This window comes from Phlebotomus papatasi, chromosome 3, assembly GCF_024763615.1.
Source record: "Phlebotomus papatasi isolate M1 chromosome 3, Ppap_2.1, whole genome shotgun sequence".
NCBI classification, from domain to species: Eukaryota; Metazoa; Arthropoda; class Insecta; order Diptera; family Psychodidae; genus Phlebotomus; species Phlebotomus papatasi.
The window spans coordinates 45,140,087-45,154,152 of record NC_077224.1 but is presented as its reverse complement, the minus strand read 5'-3'; the positions used below and the strand labels follow the sequence as shown (position 1 = coordinate 45,154,152).

The window sequence follows — 14,066 nt, the reverse complement described above, 5'->3', positions numbered from 1 at the left end:
AGTTTCTGTAATGTCCTGTGATTAAAATTCTGTGTCGGAAAGACCTATTTAGTGAAAATTTTAAAAGATTTTTTTGTGTTATTGCCATCCAGTGGGGAAATTTTCGACATGTCGGATGGCTCATTCAGCAATAGTCGAATTAGGGAAAAATTAGAGAAATTTACATAGAACGTAGGAGAAAACGATAGAAAATGTGAAGAATTATTGAGAAAGTAGTGTCTACGATGGTGATGCAATACGAAGTTGTGAAGTGTTCTTAACGTCTTCATTCAAAATGCGTTCGCCGATTTCGTATCTATGCGGTAGAGAAGGACGCCAAATGCATTGTTTTTGGCGCGTCATTTTTTGTACGGAAAAAGACCATCGTTTGGAGTCGCTTTTGTTACTGCATGGCAGAGTAAACTTTAGAACCGTAAAATAACGATAATATTACTAATTCAATAATGAGTAATGCTGTGACCAAAATACGACGCGAATACGACTAATTTTTAAGATTCTAATTAAGATTAATCTTTTTGACCATTCCTTCTACACCAAAAACCAGTCATTTTTGAGTCAGAGTAATTTTTTGCAGATTGGGGTAGGTCTCTCTAGCAAATAATGGCCCAAAAAGACTCAGCGTGATCCTCAAGAATATTTAGCCATTTAGCCTGTAAAATGTGGTAATAAAGAATTGAGTAAATACCTGTAAAGAACCTCTCTCTATCCAATGATCCTAACCCCTCAGAGTATAACAGTTTGAAATAAATCCTTACTTAGTTTGCACAATTTGAACGTTTCCACAATTTAAGCCAAACATATCTGTTGCAATTATCCAAATGGAAAGAAACGATGTGACTTAGAAAAAAATTTCTACGTCACTGGAGTGAATTTGCGGGTGTTTTTTGGTTCAAAAAATGTCACTCAAAACGAACTCCATGCAGTCCAAACTTATTCCATTGTGCCCTACAATCCCTACTTGTATATGACTTCTGAAATACGTTTATATATCGGTTAAAAATTTTTAACATCGGTTATGAAGAGGAGCACGTATAGATAAATGGCGCAATAGAAAAAAAAGAAACCTTGCAATTTTCTCGAATTTGCACACAGGATGTTTATTTTTAGGCAAAATACGTCCATCTAATACATGCATTAGGGGAAGTGCTTATAATTTTGGACAGTCTGCTTATAAGCATCGAAGTTCCAAGTTTGAAGTGCAATATTTTCTATACTAATTGACATTTCTTGTTACTCTCTTTTCAGAAGGGTTGTTTAGAAACTTAGCAAGCTATTTATCGTCTTATTTTTATTAAAATTAGTTTTAATACGTTTAAAAATGAATTGATAAGTAGAGGTGACCTTGGCTCTTATTTTGGACAACTTGTTTATTAATTTGTCCAACTTTACTGTAAATTTGGACAGCTAATCCGCCTCAATAGGATGCCCATTGTTCTTCATTTGATGAACCAATCTTACCAAGTCCTCTTCCTGTTCATGTAAGGGAAACGTAGAATGTCACAAGAAGCCCGGAAACTTTCCATATCATTCATTAAAGTGAGTTGACTTCGGTGCTCCAAGTACGTGCGGATTCGCTCATTCCCTGACCTTTCCGGGAGCCTTTCAAGGCATTTCTCGCTACATCTCTTTCGTAAAGATGATGCTCCTTTGTTTCTCCAGGCATTTGTCCAACCTAGTCATCACAAAAGCTAAAACTTCACGAAATTTCGTGAGAAAAACACCTGTCCAAAATAAGAACCATCACCTCACTGGTGAATGTCTTAAAAAATTTCCCATTTTTCACACGAAAAATCTAATTCACAAGGCAAGTCTCACTACAGGTCAAATGTACAAATCATCAGTAACGTGAATCAACACAATATTCAATGAATATTCAATAATAGCACTCAAAAACAGCGAACAAACTTTGTTAGTACTTCACCAAAACTAAATAAGACTGAAGTAAGCCACGAAGTTCTGTCATATTTCTCGTAAGCAATTGCTCACACTGAATTTTCAACAAAGCAATTTCAACTCAAATCATATTCAAATTTTAACGTATTTAGTGTTAAAATCTTCCAAAAAGAACAAATATTTAGATAGAATTCATTATTCATCAAATATTGGAATAAAAATCCATCATTTTAATCAATTTATTTTTAGTGTCCAATGTTATCCTCAAAGTGTCCAAAATAAGAAACTGGACAAAATTATGAGCATTTCCCCTATCCGATTAAAATAGTCCACTTTTGCCTTGAGGGACACAATTATTCTACAAATTAATTTTATGAATCTTGTCAACTGATAAGAAACAGTTGTAGGATAGAATCTAAAAGACATGAGCTCGAGCATTTTGCAATCTTAAGCATAATGGTGTACATCATTTCGCAACAATTTTCCCACTTTGGGAATTTGGCTGTCTTGAGAAGGCGTGTAAGCAAAATAGGCAAATATTTAAAATTGATACTCTTCCTGATAATTTGATTTTTTTTTCTTACAGCCTGGGAAATATACAAGGATCCTGCTCTATTTATTCAAAAATCAATAGCATCGTTTGATAAGATATTTCCGAGAAAATTTGCCTAAGAAAATGATTACAAAAGAGTTCCTTGAAAGGAGACAATCTCAGAAATCAATTGAATCATTGAAGAAGTTTATTATTATGTAAGAAATGTCTTTAGCACTGTTTTAGACAGATTTTTCGTACTGCTCTGGACTCTCTGAGTTGCACTTAATTGTTTGATTAATGGTTCAATCGAAATGTACACATCTGCCGGGAGAGGCGAATGCACCATGTGTTAGTGTGATAAGGGAGAGCGAGAGAGAATGCCTTTCACACTCTCACCCCTCTGGTTCAAAAATTAAGGCAGAGAGAGAATTGAGAGCAGAAGAAGTGGAAGATGCTTCAGCCAGCAGATCCATGCCCACTCTCTCATTCACTTGTGACATTCTGAACAGAACTGACGTGCATCCTTCCCACCAGCTTGTCCAATCGCCTGGTCGTTCGTCTGGCGCCAATTCGTGATTTTCGCTTAGTCGGTTTTTTTTTTCAAAAATCCAGAAAGTGTTGCAAGTGAAACTTTTTTGTCAGCAATTGTAGAGTGTTCAGTTTTTTTTAATTCATAAAATAAAATCAATTGAATAATTGGCACAATTTGCCTGATGTGAATAGTTAATTCATTTTATATTTTTTGATCTTGCTCTTTCACTGTGTCCATAGAGAGGAAGAAATCTCAATTGTCTGGCTGTTGTGCAGCTCGAATTTCAATGGACTCATCATTCTCTTCTCAGACCAATAATTAAGGTCTTTTTTATGTAGTGCTTTTTTTTCGAAGTTGCCAGTGTTATTTGGCAGGAAAACCACAAAATATTTCCACAGCGATGACTTTTATGTGATTCTTCAGTGTCTCATTTTCTGTGAGACAAACACGGGATATTGGTCTTCTTTGAAATTCTGTGTTCTCCTCGTAATTGGATATTTCTGCCCATAATACCGGAGCAAAAAAAACGTGCCAGTGTTTGTGCCAATTTTGCCAAATTGAGGCTTCACTTCAATCTCCAAGCCAGCAAAAGTAAATCAAGAAGATGGCAGAAGAAAGTCTTCAGCTTCCTCCAGAGCACAACCTTGACTACCACATCGTATCTCTGTTCGAACGCCTGGAAAATCTCAGGAAGGAACAGAATCAGGGAGCAGTGGTTGTTGTTGGAGGACGTGTCTCTCGGCCCAGCATGCAAGCTGAGATCCGAACTTTGGAGTTCTGGAGGTAAGTCCCAAAATCCTTTAAAGTGTCCATGGGAATTGTGGTCACTTAGAATCACTACAAGTTTCACATTGTGCTGAAAAGGAGGGCTTAAAGAAATGATAATGTTACTGCGGAAGTTGAGAGTATTTTGTTGCAAACAATGAACATTTTCTTCAAATGGGGATTATCTCAACGAAAAATAATTTTGGCACAAGAATAATGCTTCAGAGAGCAAGAAATGTTTAAATTTAAGTGTGAAAATTCAGTCCAATTCCAATATGATAAAGGCGAGATTATGCTTAAAGGTGAACGTATTAAGTTCTCCAGTTTAAAGAATAAATAATGAAAACGGTTATTTTCGGTTTTTATTCTTCTCATATTATTTTTGTATTTAATTAAAACATAATTAAAGGCATTTTTTTTAATTTGAAGGAGAACAAGCTCGGACAATTATATTGAAATCCTGCCGTTTAAATTTTAAAATGATCCAATTACAATTTTTTAAAAATAGTTTTAAATAATTTTTTTTTTAGATTTAACTTGAAATTGTTATTCACGTTGAATTCAAATAAGGCAATCATAGTCCACAATTAGAAATGTTCAGTTTTGATTTAAAAGGGGTGGCAAAGCGTAAAATACTTTGCGAAATGCTCGAACTCGTAAATTAGGTACTCTCAACTTTCACATCATTTACCGTTTATCGGTTCTTAACCGGTGTGAAACAAGTCATAAATATAGATTAAAATAGCTTAAGGGTAATGAAATTGATTTTTGGACGAAAACGTTTATTGGTTTATAACCGAATTATTACCGGTTCATAACCTATTGGAACCGATTCACACAACGGTTCAGACTTATCAGAAATTGCAAGACACATAACGAGTCGAAAAATAATAACATTCGGTAATAACATCCTGTAGAGCATTTTCTAGACAAAATATCCGAAGAGGTAACCTCTAAAACGTATCCAAAAATGAAAAAATCATGTTATCGAGCCACGAAAATTAAATTGAGTGAGAAAAAGAATCTGATTTTATCAGTACCTACTCTGTACATGAAATTAAACATGTAAAATCATAGTGAAATTTTTAGTAAATGGAAAATAAAGAGTTTTTAATTTAACTTACAGCATTGTTAGGTAACCCAATTTTATAAATTAAACTAATTTTTTCTAAAGATTTTCTATTATTTTGCTAACTAATTATAATTTATTATTGTCCATATTATATTTTCAAAGCTCTTTAAAATTCAAAAATAACAATTTTCCTAAGAGGTAAAAGTCACATTAGTTTCAAAGAAAAAAAAAATAGAAGTTCAACTCTGTTATATTAAAAAAAAAAGAAACCCTAAATAACCAATTGCAATAACTTTTTAAAAGTTTATTAGATCAATTTTCCTTATTTCTTTAATAAAGAATCCCATGTCAAAGATTTTTCAAAAATCCCTCCTGAGAGGAAATCAGGAAACTTAAACAATCTGAATAAAATTGGGTCTAAAGATCGTTTAGCTTTTAAATATACTCTTTCAAAGATCTAACTCTAAGGGCCTTCACAGACCTGAAGATTAGCCGAGAGACGGCTTAGCGCAATTATATTAGAAATAATAGTTTAACTAGATTTCCATCACTTTCCACTAAGTCGTCTCTCGGCTTAAGTCATAACTGTGTCTTGGACATAACACTAGAGGTTTTTTTTAAAAATAATTTTTAAATAACCAATTTCTTTTAAACCTGGGATTGACATTAAATAATAAAAACTGACTTTTCGATTTTTAAAATTTATAGCTGTAATATTACGAAAAATATTTCAAAAATTTTCTTGATTAGCTTCTTAATGATTTATTTTTTTTTCTATGATATTTTTGTATTTATAATACGAATTTGAAAATTTGACCACAAAAATATTTAAGTCGAAAATATTTTTTTAACTCATTTTCGATGAACAAAGTTATTGTGTCTCAACCTGTTTAACTACCTCCTTTCAAGCTACTAAACTTCTCGCTTAAAGCTTTTTGATTTTAAGTTGGTTTCGAATAAGCTACAAAAACGTATAATTGTCGGTTTGCTTTATTTATTTTTTTACTTTTTCAAAAAAGATTTGGTTAAGCTTAACATTTGGCTCTCTTATTGGATTTACCAAGAGTATGAATAAATCATGGTATACTCTCACGGTATATAATATTAAACGGAAATTTCTGGTTTTGAGGGTTTTGATAATTGATTCCTTATTCAAAATATTTAGCTTTAAAAGGTATAAAATGGCTGGAATAATTTATTTTAAACGAATTTAGTTACCTTGTTTTTTTTAAGTAAAATTTGTTGTAGCGGTTATAGCCACAAAAGAATAAAGTAAAGTAGAGTATTCCGCGCTCAACCGTAACGTGTGCCCCATATTAGCGTGTCCCTTCGAATTTGCTTTAGAGTTCCTTCTAAGTTTCGCCTTTTTCTCCGCAACAGGTCCATTATCTCTGAGTGTATCGCCTCATTTTTCTACGTGTTCATTGTATGTGGAGCAGCAGCGGGAGCTGGGGTTGGGGCTAGTGTCTCCAGTGTCCTCTTGGCAACGGCTCTAGCATCCGGATTTGCCGTTGCAACACTCACTCAGTGCTTTTCCCACATATCAGGTAAGTCACCCCAAAATCACCCTGTTTTCCCTGCCCTGTCCTGTGTATCATTCACCAAGACGAATTATTGCTCCCCAAAATGGACGGTTAAAATGCAATTAAAGACTGCAATTATTCTCCTGGAAATTGCAGGGTCTTCTTCCCCTTTTCTAGGGCTTTGAGCAGAAGAGATGTATAACGTGCCAAAAAGTAGGACAGATTGTGCAATTGATTTTCTATTTCATGGTCTGCAATAATATGGTTTAAGAAATGTTGAGAAAATTAATCCTATTTGAAAGTTCATTCACCATGATGTGATTCTCAGATGATAGTCGTGAGAATCGAGGCACAAGAGAGTATAAAAGAGAACGGAGGACTTTTTTTTTGGCAACTGGTCAGAAGAATTTCTTCTTTTCTGGGGGGAATTTCCTCTCGGAATGCGAAAGTTCTCCATGAAACTTTTTCCTTTGGACTCTTTTTTTTTACAATCCAAGAACTATACTTCTTGTGCTTTTCTTCGCCACGTTTTCCAATCTTGCATCCCTCGGGGTGGCATGGTCAGAATTGAGCCCGAAGAGTGCTCAAGTATATTGACTGCATCGCAGCAAAAAGGATTGCTCCGGAGGGAGAAAGGGGATCGTTTATTCTTGTCGGTCGTAAATTAACCAAAATTGTCCGATTTACAGATCTCATTGCAACATTCATAAAATTCCAGTAAATCATTCAAACATGAGATATCGCAAGAATTTCTCTCCAATTACTTTGTTTTATACTTTTGCATATGGCTTTTTTTTATGTTAACATCTTGGCACAAGATTTTCGTGGTAAAATCATTAAATAATTAATGGGGTATTTTCAGTATATACTAAAGCTAATTCTTAAGCTCATTTTCCACTCCCTTTGACTTTATGGAAAATGGGCGGTATTGGTAATGAGAGTTGGCAAGGTTCGAGACAAATGGATTTCATTTAGGTTCCAAGAAAATATTAATTGAGAACTGAGCTTAAACATTGATAACAAAGACATTGATTATGAAATATATTTGTTTACGACTATTAACTTATGAAGTTTGTTTATTTATTATAATCCTGAAGTTAAAAATATGAAATTTAATGTGTTTTCTTTAAAATTTAAAGCCCTTGGAGTAATGTTAGTTTAACTTTATTGGGATAGGAACGACGATGAACCTCAACTGTTTAAGGACGTTTCGGTCATTGGACGATTCATTTTTTTCCTACGCCTGTCTAAAGTTAAGTTTTGCTTTAAAAAGTCAAAAAAATGATATTTTCTGACCCCCAAGACAAAAAATCATAAGTTTCTCTATTTTTTTCATTATAAAAAATATTTAATTCAAGATCTTAGGTATATAAAAGTACAACATTTAACCCTCCCCAGCGATTAGAAATGGCTCAGAGAAGAAATTTAATCGTTCTTGAGTTTAACCCTTTAAGAACGATTGGAACACCGGTGTCCCATAAAGAAAATATTTTTTCCTGACTACCTAAAGTTATTTTTGCCTTATGTTTGTAGTACATTTTTGCAAAGTAGAAGGTTGAAGGAATCTAGGATATTTTTTGCAAGGCTTCAGCTATTTGTTATATAGTAAATTTTTAAGTTTAAAAAATGACGAATTTTTAAATTCTCATATTGAAAATTAATTTTAATTATTTTTTATACTTCCAATTTTCTTAAGCAAAACCGCAAAAGGAAAAAAAGAAACTATAATATTCAAACATAATATATTTCATTAGAGTGAAAATTTTCATTCACTGGTATTGTCAGAAAAATACTTAAATTTTTGGGCTATTTTTGGCCCTATCGCTCATAGAGGAAAAAAATACACCGAATCAGACTCTGTTGGATTTTCTAAGCTTAGATCTAAGACCTTTCACTGATTTTGTTTATCAGTCTCGTCGTCAAAGGGTTAAACTAAATTACTTTGTCTGAAATTTTTATTTAATATTTTTAAAAAATTTTAAATTTAACTCTGGGACTTGATTTTTGAAAAGAAAACATATTTTTCGGTGCACAAGATTGTTAATCTGAAACCAAGAACAAAATATTTCCTGTTAGCTGACTAAATAAACTAGTCCTTGAACGGAGGATTTTTGAAAAAAAATGAAATTTTTTTTTGTGAGAGTTTCACACAAAAAATATAATTTTTGACGTTTTTGACACTATATTTCGTCTTGTAAAATAAATTGTGATCAAGTAAACATAAGGAAATATTTGGTTTTTGGATTGCAGATGAACCTATTCCGAGAAATCTTGTCCACCGAGAAGTATGATTTTACAAAAAAAATCTCCGAAAATTAGATTCAAATGGCTTAATTTTTGAAAATTTGAAATGAATATTTCAGAAAATACAGTTTAAATGTTGTAAGTAGTAAGGGGACAGCAGAGTACTGTTTTGTGGGCGTGGCTTTCCGTGGAGCACGAGACTGTTTTGTGACGCCACATCGATAACTCTGGTGGGTGGGCTACCTACAGGTCGGTTTTCCCCGCTCCCCGCCCTCCTCTCCCCGTCCTCCTCTCCCCGCCCTCCTCTCTCCCCGCCCTTTCCGGCTACTATTTTGCGTTTTGGTTAACTATTTTAACTGAATATGGAGCACAATACTTATTTGTGGGCGTGGCTTGTCTGTGGAGTACGATACTGTTGAGTGGGAAGCGATTTCATTGGCTGTGGAGCACGATACTGTTGAGTGGGAAGCGATTTCATTGGCTGTGGAGCACGATACTGTTGAGGGACGCATTTTCATTGGCTATGGAGCACGATACTGCTGAAAGAAGCGTTTTCATTGGCTATGGAGTACGATACTGCTGTTTGAAATGTGATCCGTTTCAGACGCCATATTGATCTTAGCTGTAAGTTTTAGGCGACCATCTTGAACTTTTTGGAACTTTACACTTTTTGAGATTGCGCTTTTTGATAGTCATTTTGAATATTTGAATTAACGGAAATTACTTTGGTGGACTCTTCCTCATGTAATTTTTTTCTCCCTATATAATTTATATGAGAAAAGATCTGCCATCCATGGGAATTGATCACCAGACCTCTCGGTTGCGAGTCCAGCACCTTATCCATTGTGCCATTGTGGCATGATAGAAGGTTTGTCAGAAGTCTTTCCTATGCAGTAAGCGGGATTCTCTATACTCTCTGGCCTATATGCACTGTCCAAGTGTGGAAAGATGCAAATGCAATATGAGACCTTTTCGCGCGCTCGAGACCATATGGGAGAGACTATTTATATGAGTCTTTGCGCGACAATTTGATTCCTTCAGATGAATGAAGCAACATGGAAAAAAATGTCTTGCAGTGTGCAAGATAATTGTCAAATTGAGTGGAATTTCGCAATATTCACTAATTTTTTCTGGCGATAAGAACTATCAATAATTTTCATTGGTTATTGAACAGCATGATGTTGATGCCGTCATGCAATTTAAACCATTTTCATTGGATATTGATCAATAGATATTGAAACGTCATTGAGTTGAGATTTGCATGTAAACAGCTTTTTTTAAAAACATGCAACTTTTGAGCTTGCGTATTTCAATATTGTTTGCAATATTTGTCTTTTTTATTTAAATTGTAACATAAATTACCGAAAAATATCATACTTTTTCCACTTACATGATTGTATCTCACATTATTCACATCTCTTGATGATATGATCAAACGATCTTTGTGCAATTTGTCTAAAAAAATATTTTTTCGTTCAGTGATTTCAGATAAGAAGTGATAAATTTCGTGAAATGTATTGAATTTCTGCTTATTGCAGATGGTGACTGCCATGAAATTTCAAGAATCTGAGTTTCAGATCCCCAATTTTCAAATAAACAAACTGATGATCAAAGATGTTGCAATGCATTTCTATACAATTGCGGGATTATTCGAAATATGATCTCTTGTAGCATGCATAAAATAAAAGAATTAAAAAATGAATGAAAAAAATGTCAATGAGGGCAAAATTTCTTGTCTTGTGTGTGAATCATTTAACTCTCTTGATCGCAAGTGGGAAAGTATGGAAAAAGTGTTAGATTTCTCATAACTTTGTATTACAATGTTCTTTTTCTCTGACATTAGAGAATTTTTACAACATTACAGAACAAAATTATTCAAAGTGCATTATTGATTTGTGTTTTCTCTTATTATAATTTAACAAAATGAAAAAATCTTTAAATATATGTACAATATTTAACTAAGAATTTGATTATGTGGAGAAATGGCAGCAGAGTGAAATAAAATAGGAACCGACTTTTCATATAAAATTGATTTTTATGAATGAAATGTTGTATACACTTCTATAATTCGGTACCTGGGATGCTGAATTAACTTATGCATTTTTCATTGATGACTCATTATCAAATTTATGTCTATTTCTGTGGGACATATCTCAAGATAGAAGATGAAATCCTCTTTCTTTAGTAGAAGATCAATTTTTTTAAGATGACTCTCAGTAGAATAGGCATAAAAAATAAAATTCAAGCGATACTCACTAAAATAAAGTCAAACATTTGCGTTCTTACACTGATAAAAGAAATTTAGCCTTGCACTCACTAGCACTTCATCACTGAATACTATTAATTTTAGTTCTTGACCGTAAAGCTTCATCCTCCCCTGAATAAATGTTAACAAAATTTTATTTATTATATTGAAAAACAATTTAAAAAAAAGTAACTTCACTTGTTATTTAGAAAAATGTTCTATTTGCCCCTCGCATCCTACCTCTAGACTTTATTCTGAGATATGAACATGACATGTCCAAACATGTTTCATCGTGTATGAAACAAACATTTTGCATACGTTTGCATAATTTTCTCGGGAAATTTCGTCAGTACGATCAAAAGATCCTAAAATATTTTATAGGAATTTGAACATTGGAAAAAAAGTCTCATTTGTATCCCTGATTTATTGATGAGTGGAAGGCATTTTCTTAGTGAAAAGTGATAAATCACAAAATAACTTATCTGAAAATATGGAGACAAAAGAAAGATCACATCAAGTTCCAAATGTAATAAAGGCAAAGCAGCACTTCAACAAATATAATCATGATCCTGCTGAGGAACTTCGAAAGGATGAGGAACAATATGCAAGAAATCGACAACAAAATACAACTCCTGAACTACTGAATGCATACACCTACTTTCTAAATCAAACATGCACAATGTTTACCAACGATCGGGTTTACTCCAGAGAATTTTTCACCAGTTGCTAATATATATGCCGTAAACTACTGGGATGGAATTGATGCTGTAGAATTCACCCAAAATACATGGACAACGTTCTGTGCCAGCAAGCAAACTTTAAGAAAAATTGTTGGGAGAGGATGCTGAAAAGGATGATGCTAATATGGAACTTGAGCTGCTGAATATTCAACTTGAAAACTGCATGAACATTAGTAGTTACTATGCCGTGGAAAATTCCGAACTACTTATTCTCAGTCAAAATGATGGAAATGATCGTCTATCCCTAAATATTTCAGAATTTGACAAATTAATGTTACTTTCTGAATTTATAAATGCAACTTTGATTTACAATACTTCTGTACAGTGGTATGTACAAGAATATTTTGAGAGATACAGCAATGCTCGTAAATCTTTAGGTGTGCAAAGATTGGAAAATTCTAATTTTTCAAACAGCAATACTTTTGATCCACCAGTCAATTATTTTCGCCTGTTTCATGAAATTCCTTTTGTAGCAAGTAAATCAAATATTTCTTAAAATGTAACATGTGTATAAAAATCAAATGATGTCAAATATAAAGATGAGAAAACGTAAATGTAAATTGTTTTAATCTTGTATATTTGCAATCTGAATCCTCTTAAGATAAGAAGAATGAAGAAAAAAATGAAACTTCAATTGCACAGGGTTATGCATTATGCCAATATTTATCTATACCAACATTCCCTTTTCATCTCAACATATTTGCTATGTGAGCAAGATTAAAGTCAATGAAATAAAATTATTTGTGAGAATTTTGTCTTGTTGTGAAAAGAAATTGTTTTACAATCAATTATTTCAACATTAGACAATGTTTCATCTGTGCATCAAGAAAAACACAACATGTTTCATTGATGCATGATGAAAAAAATCAATATGAAAATGCAGTGAAAAATTTTACAAACATAAAAAATCTGCAGAGAGATATCATATTTTTAATCAACTTGCATTTTTTCTGCATCAGAATATTTTCTTCACGTGAAAAAAAAATCTTCAAAGTGGCGTCTGGCATTTTTTCTCAACGTAATCTGATTTTTTCTTTGCAGCATTAGCAGGATTATTTTAATTACATTTTATAGCACAATCAAAAATGATTGTATCGAACTTCTTTGACAAAATCTACTCGATTGCATGCAACTACTTTTAAACAATTCACATGATTCCTCATGTTGATGGCAACATAAAAACAAAAAAAAAATAATGATACTTTGATCAGATGCGAAAGAAAACTCATTTCATTGTTTTACAATCAATTTTATTTATAACTTAGTCGGTTGTAGTTTTTCATTACACAAAAAAAATCTTGACTTCATTTTTTGTTTTCTTCCCGAGAAATATATTCTTGTAGTCTCAACGTATGGCTCTCGGCATATAGAGCAATGTCTTGTTTTTGAAGCACATCCTTGACAAGCAGCAACGTGTCCACAAGGTAGGAAAGCGGTATCGTATTCATTGTTGTAGCATATTTTGCAGATTTTATGTGATTGCTGTACAATATCGTATTCTGCTTCTACATTATCACAATCCAAAATTTGATCGTCAAAGAATATCTCGAACAAATTATCAATTGTATTTTCATCATTAGTGTTAAAGAATTGTACCATCAATTGTTTTTTCTCCAAAATAGTCATGCATTTTCCATTTTTCATTTTTCTTGAAATTTTTTCCACTACACCGCGACGTAAAATCTCATTTTTGTTTTCATAAAGTAGGCCGATCATTTGCGCTATTGTCTTTTTATGTAAAATAAATTGCACCAAATCAGACTCTGATTTTTCTTTTGCCAAAGCTTCTGCTAATTGTCTCAAGCTGTGCGTACTCATTGCGATATAGATTTTTTCTGAGTGATTTTTTAAGATACACCATGTTAAATAATTGTGAAAAATGTTTGTAATGAACAATTTTCAACGAAAGAAAGAAAGGGGAGAGGGATTTTTGGGTTAAAAACGCTCTAAATTTATACTTTTAACTTTTTATTGCAAATGATATAGAAAATTATACATCACTACTAGAATTTTCAGATGAATATACATGATCTGAAGCAGGTTTCCTAGAATAATATAACGTTTGTTCCTCAAAATCAGATAAAAAATCTTCCGCAGGTACTTGATCTCCTTCTGAATCAGTCACATATTCTACAAGGTAAAGATTTTTCTCCTGTTTTTCAAAGTATTTTTCTGTGAGCTTATCTTTTCTTTTACACATGAGTTGATCTTCAACTTCTTTGTTAGATTCCTCTACCTCACTCCTTTGAATTTTGTGTAACTTCTCGGAAGCTATGTCCCGTTCCATTTTATTTAAAATTTCTTCTATCCAAGATGGCGGGTCATCGGAATGTGGTCTTTTTCGTGTAAATCTTTCCAAAATTTTCTCAGCTTCTTCTTTCGTAGGATTATGATTTATCAAAAACTGCAAAACAGTTTACGTCAAATACAATTTTTATGAATTTTTTTATTAAAAAATATGGAACTCACCATGTTATTGTGTATCCGAAATATGTATTCTCCATGAATTAGGTTGGA

At 33.0% G+C, this 14,066-nt stretch overlaps 1 protein-coding gene across 1 annotated transcript in view; it reads left to right on the top strand.

Annotated features, from left to right (window-relative positions):
• The first annotated feature begins 2,702 nt into the window (after positions 1-2,702).
• LOC129807947 (neurogenic protein big brain) overlaps positions 2,703-14,066 on the top strand; it is a 54,111-nt gene continuing 42,747 nt past the window's right edge. Inside the window, exons 1-2 of the mRNA XM_055857566.1 lie at positions 2,703-3,743; positions 6,178-6,344. Of these exons, the coding sequence (XP_055713541.1) occupies positions 3,565-3,743; positions 6,178-6,344 (346 nt within the window). The 5' untranslated portion in view covers positions 2,703-3,564. The remainder of the gene's footprint in view (positions 3,744-6,177; positions 6,345-14,066) is intronic.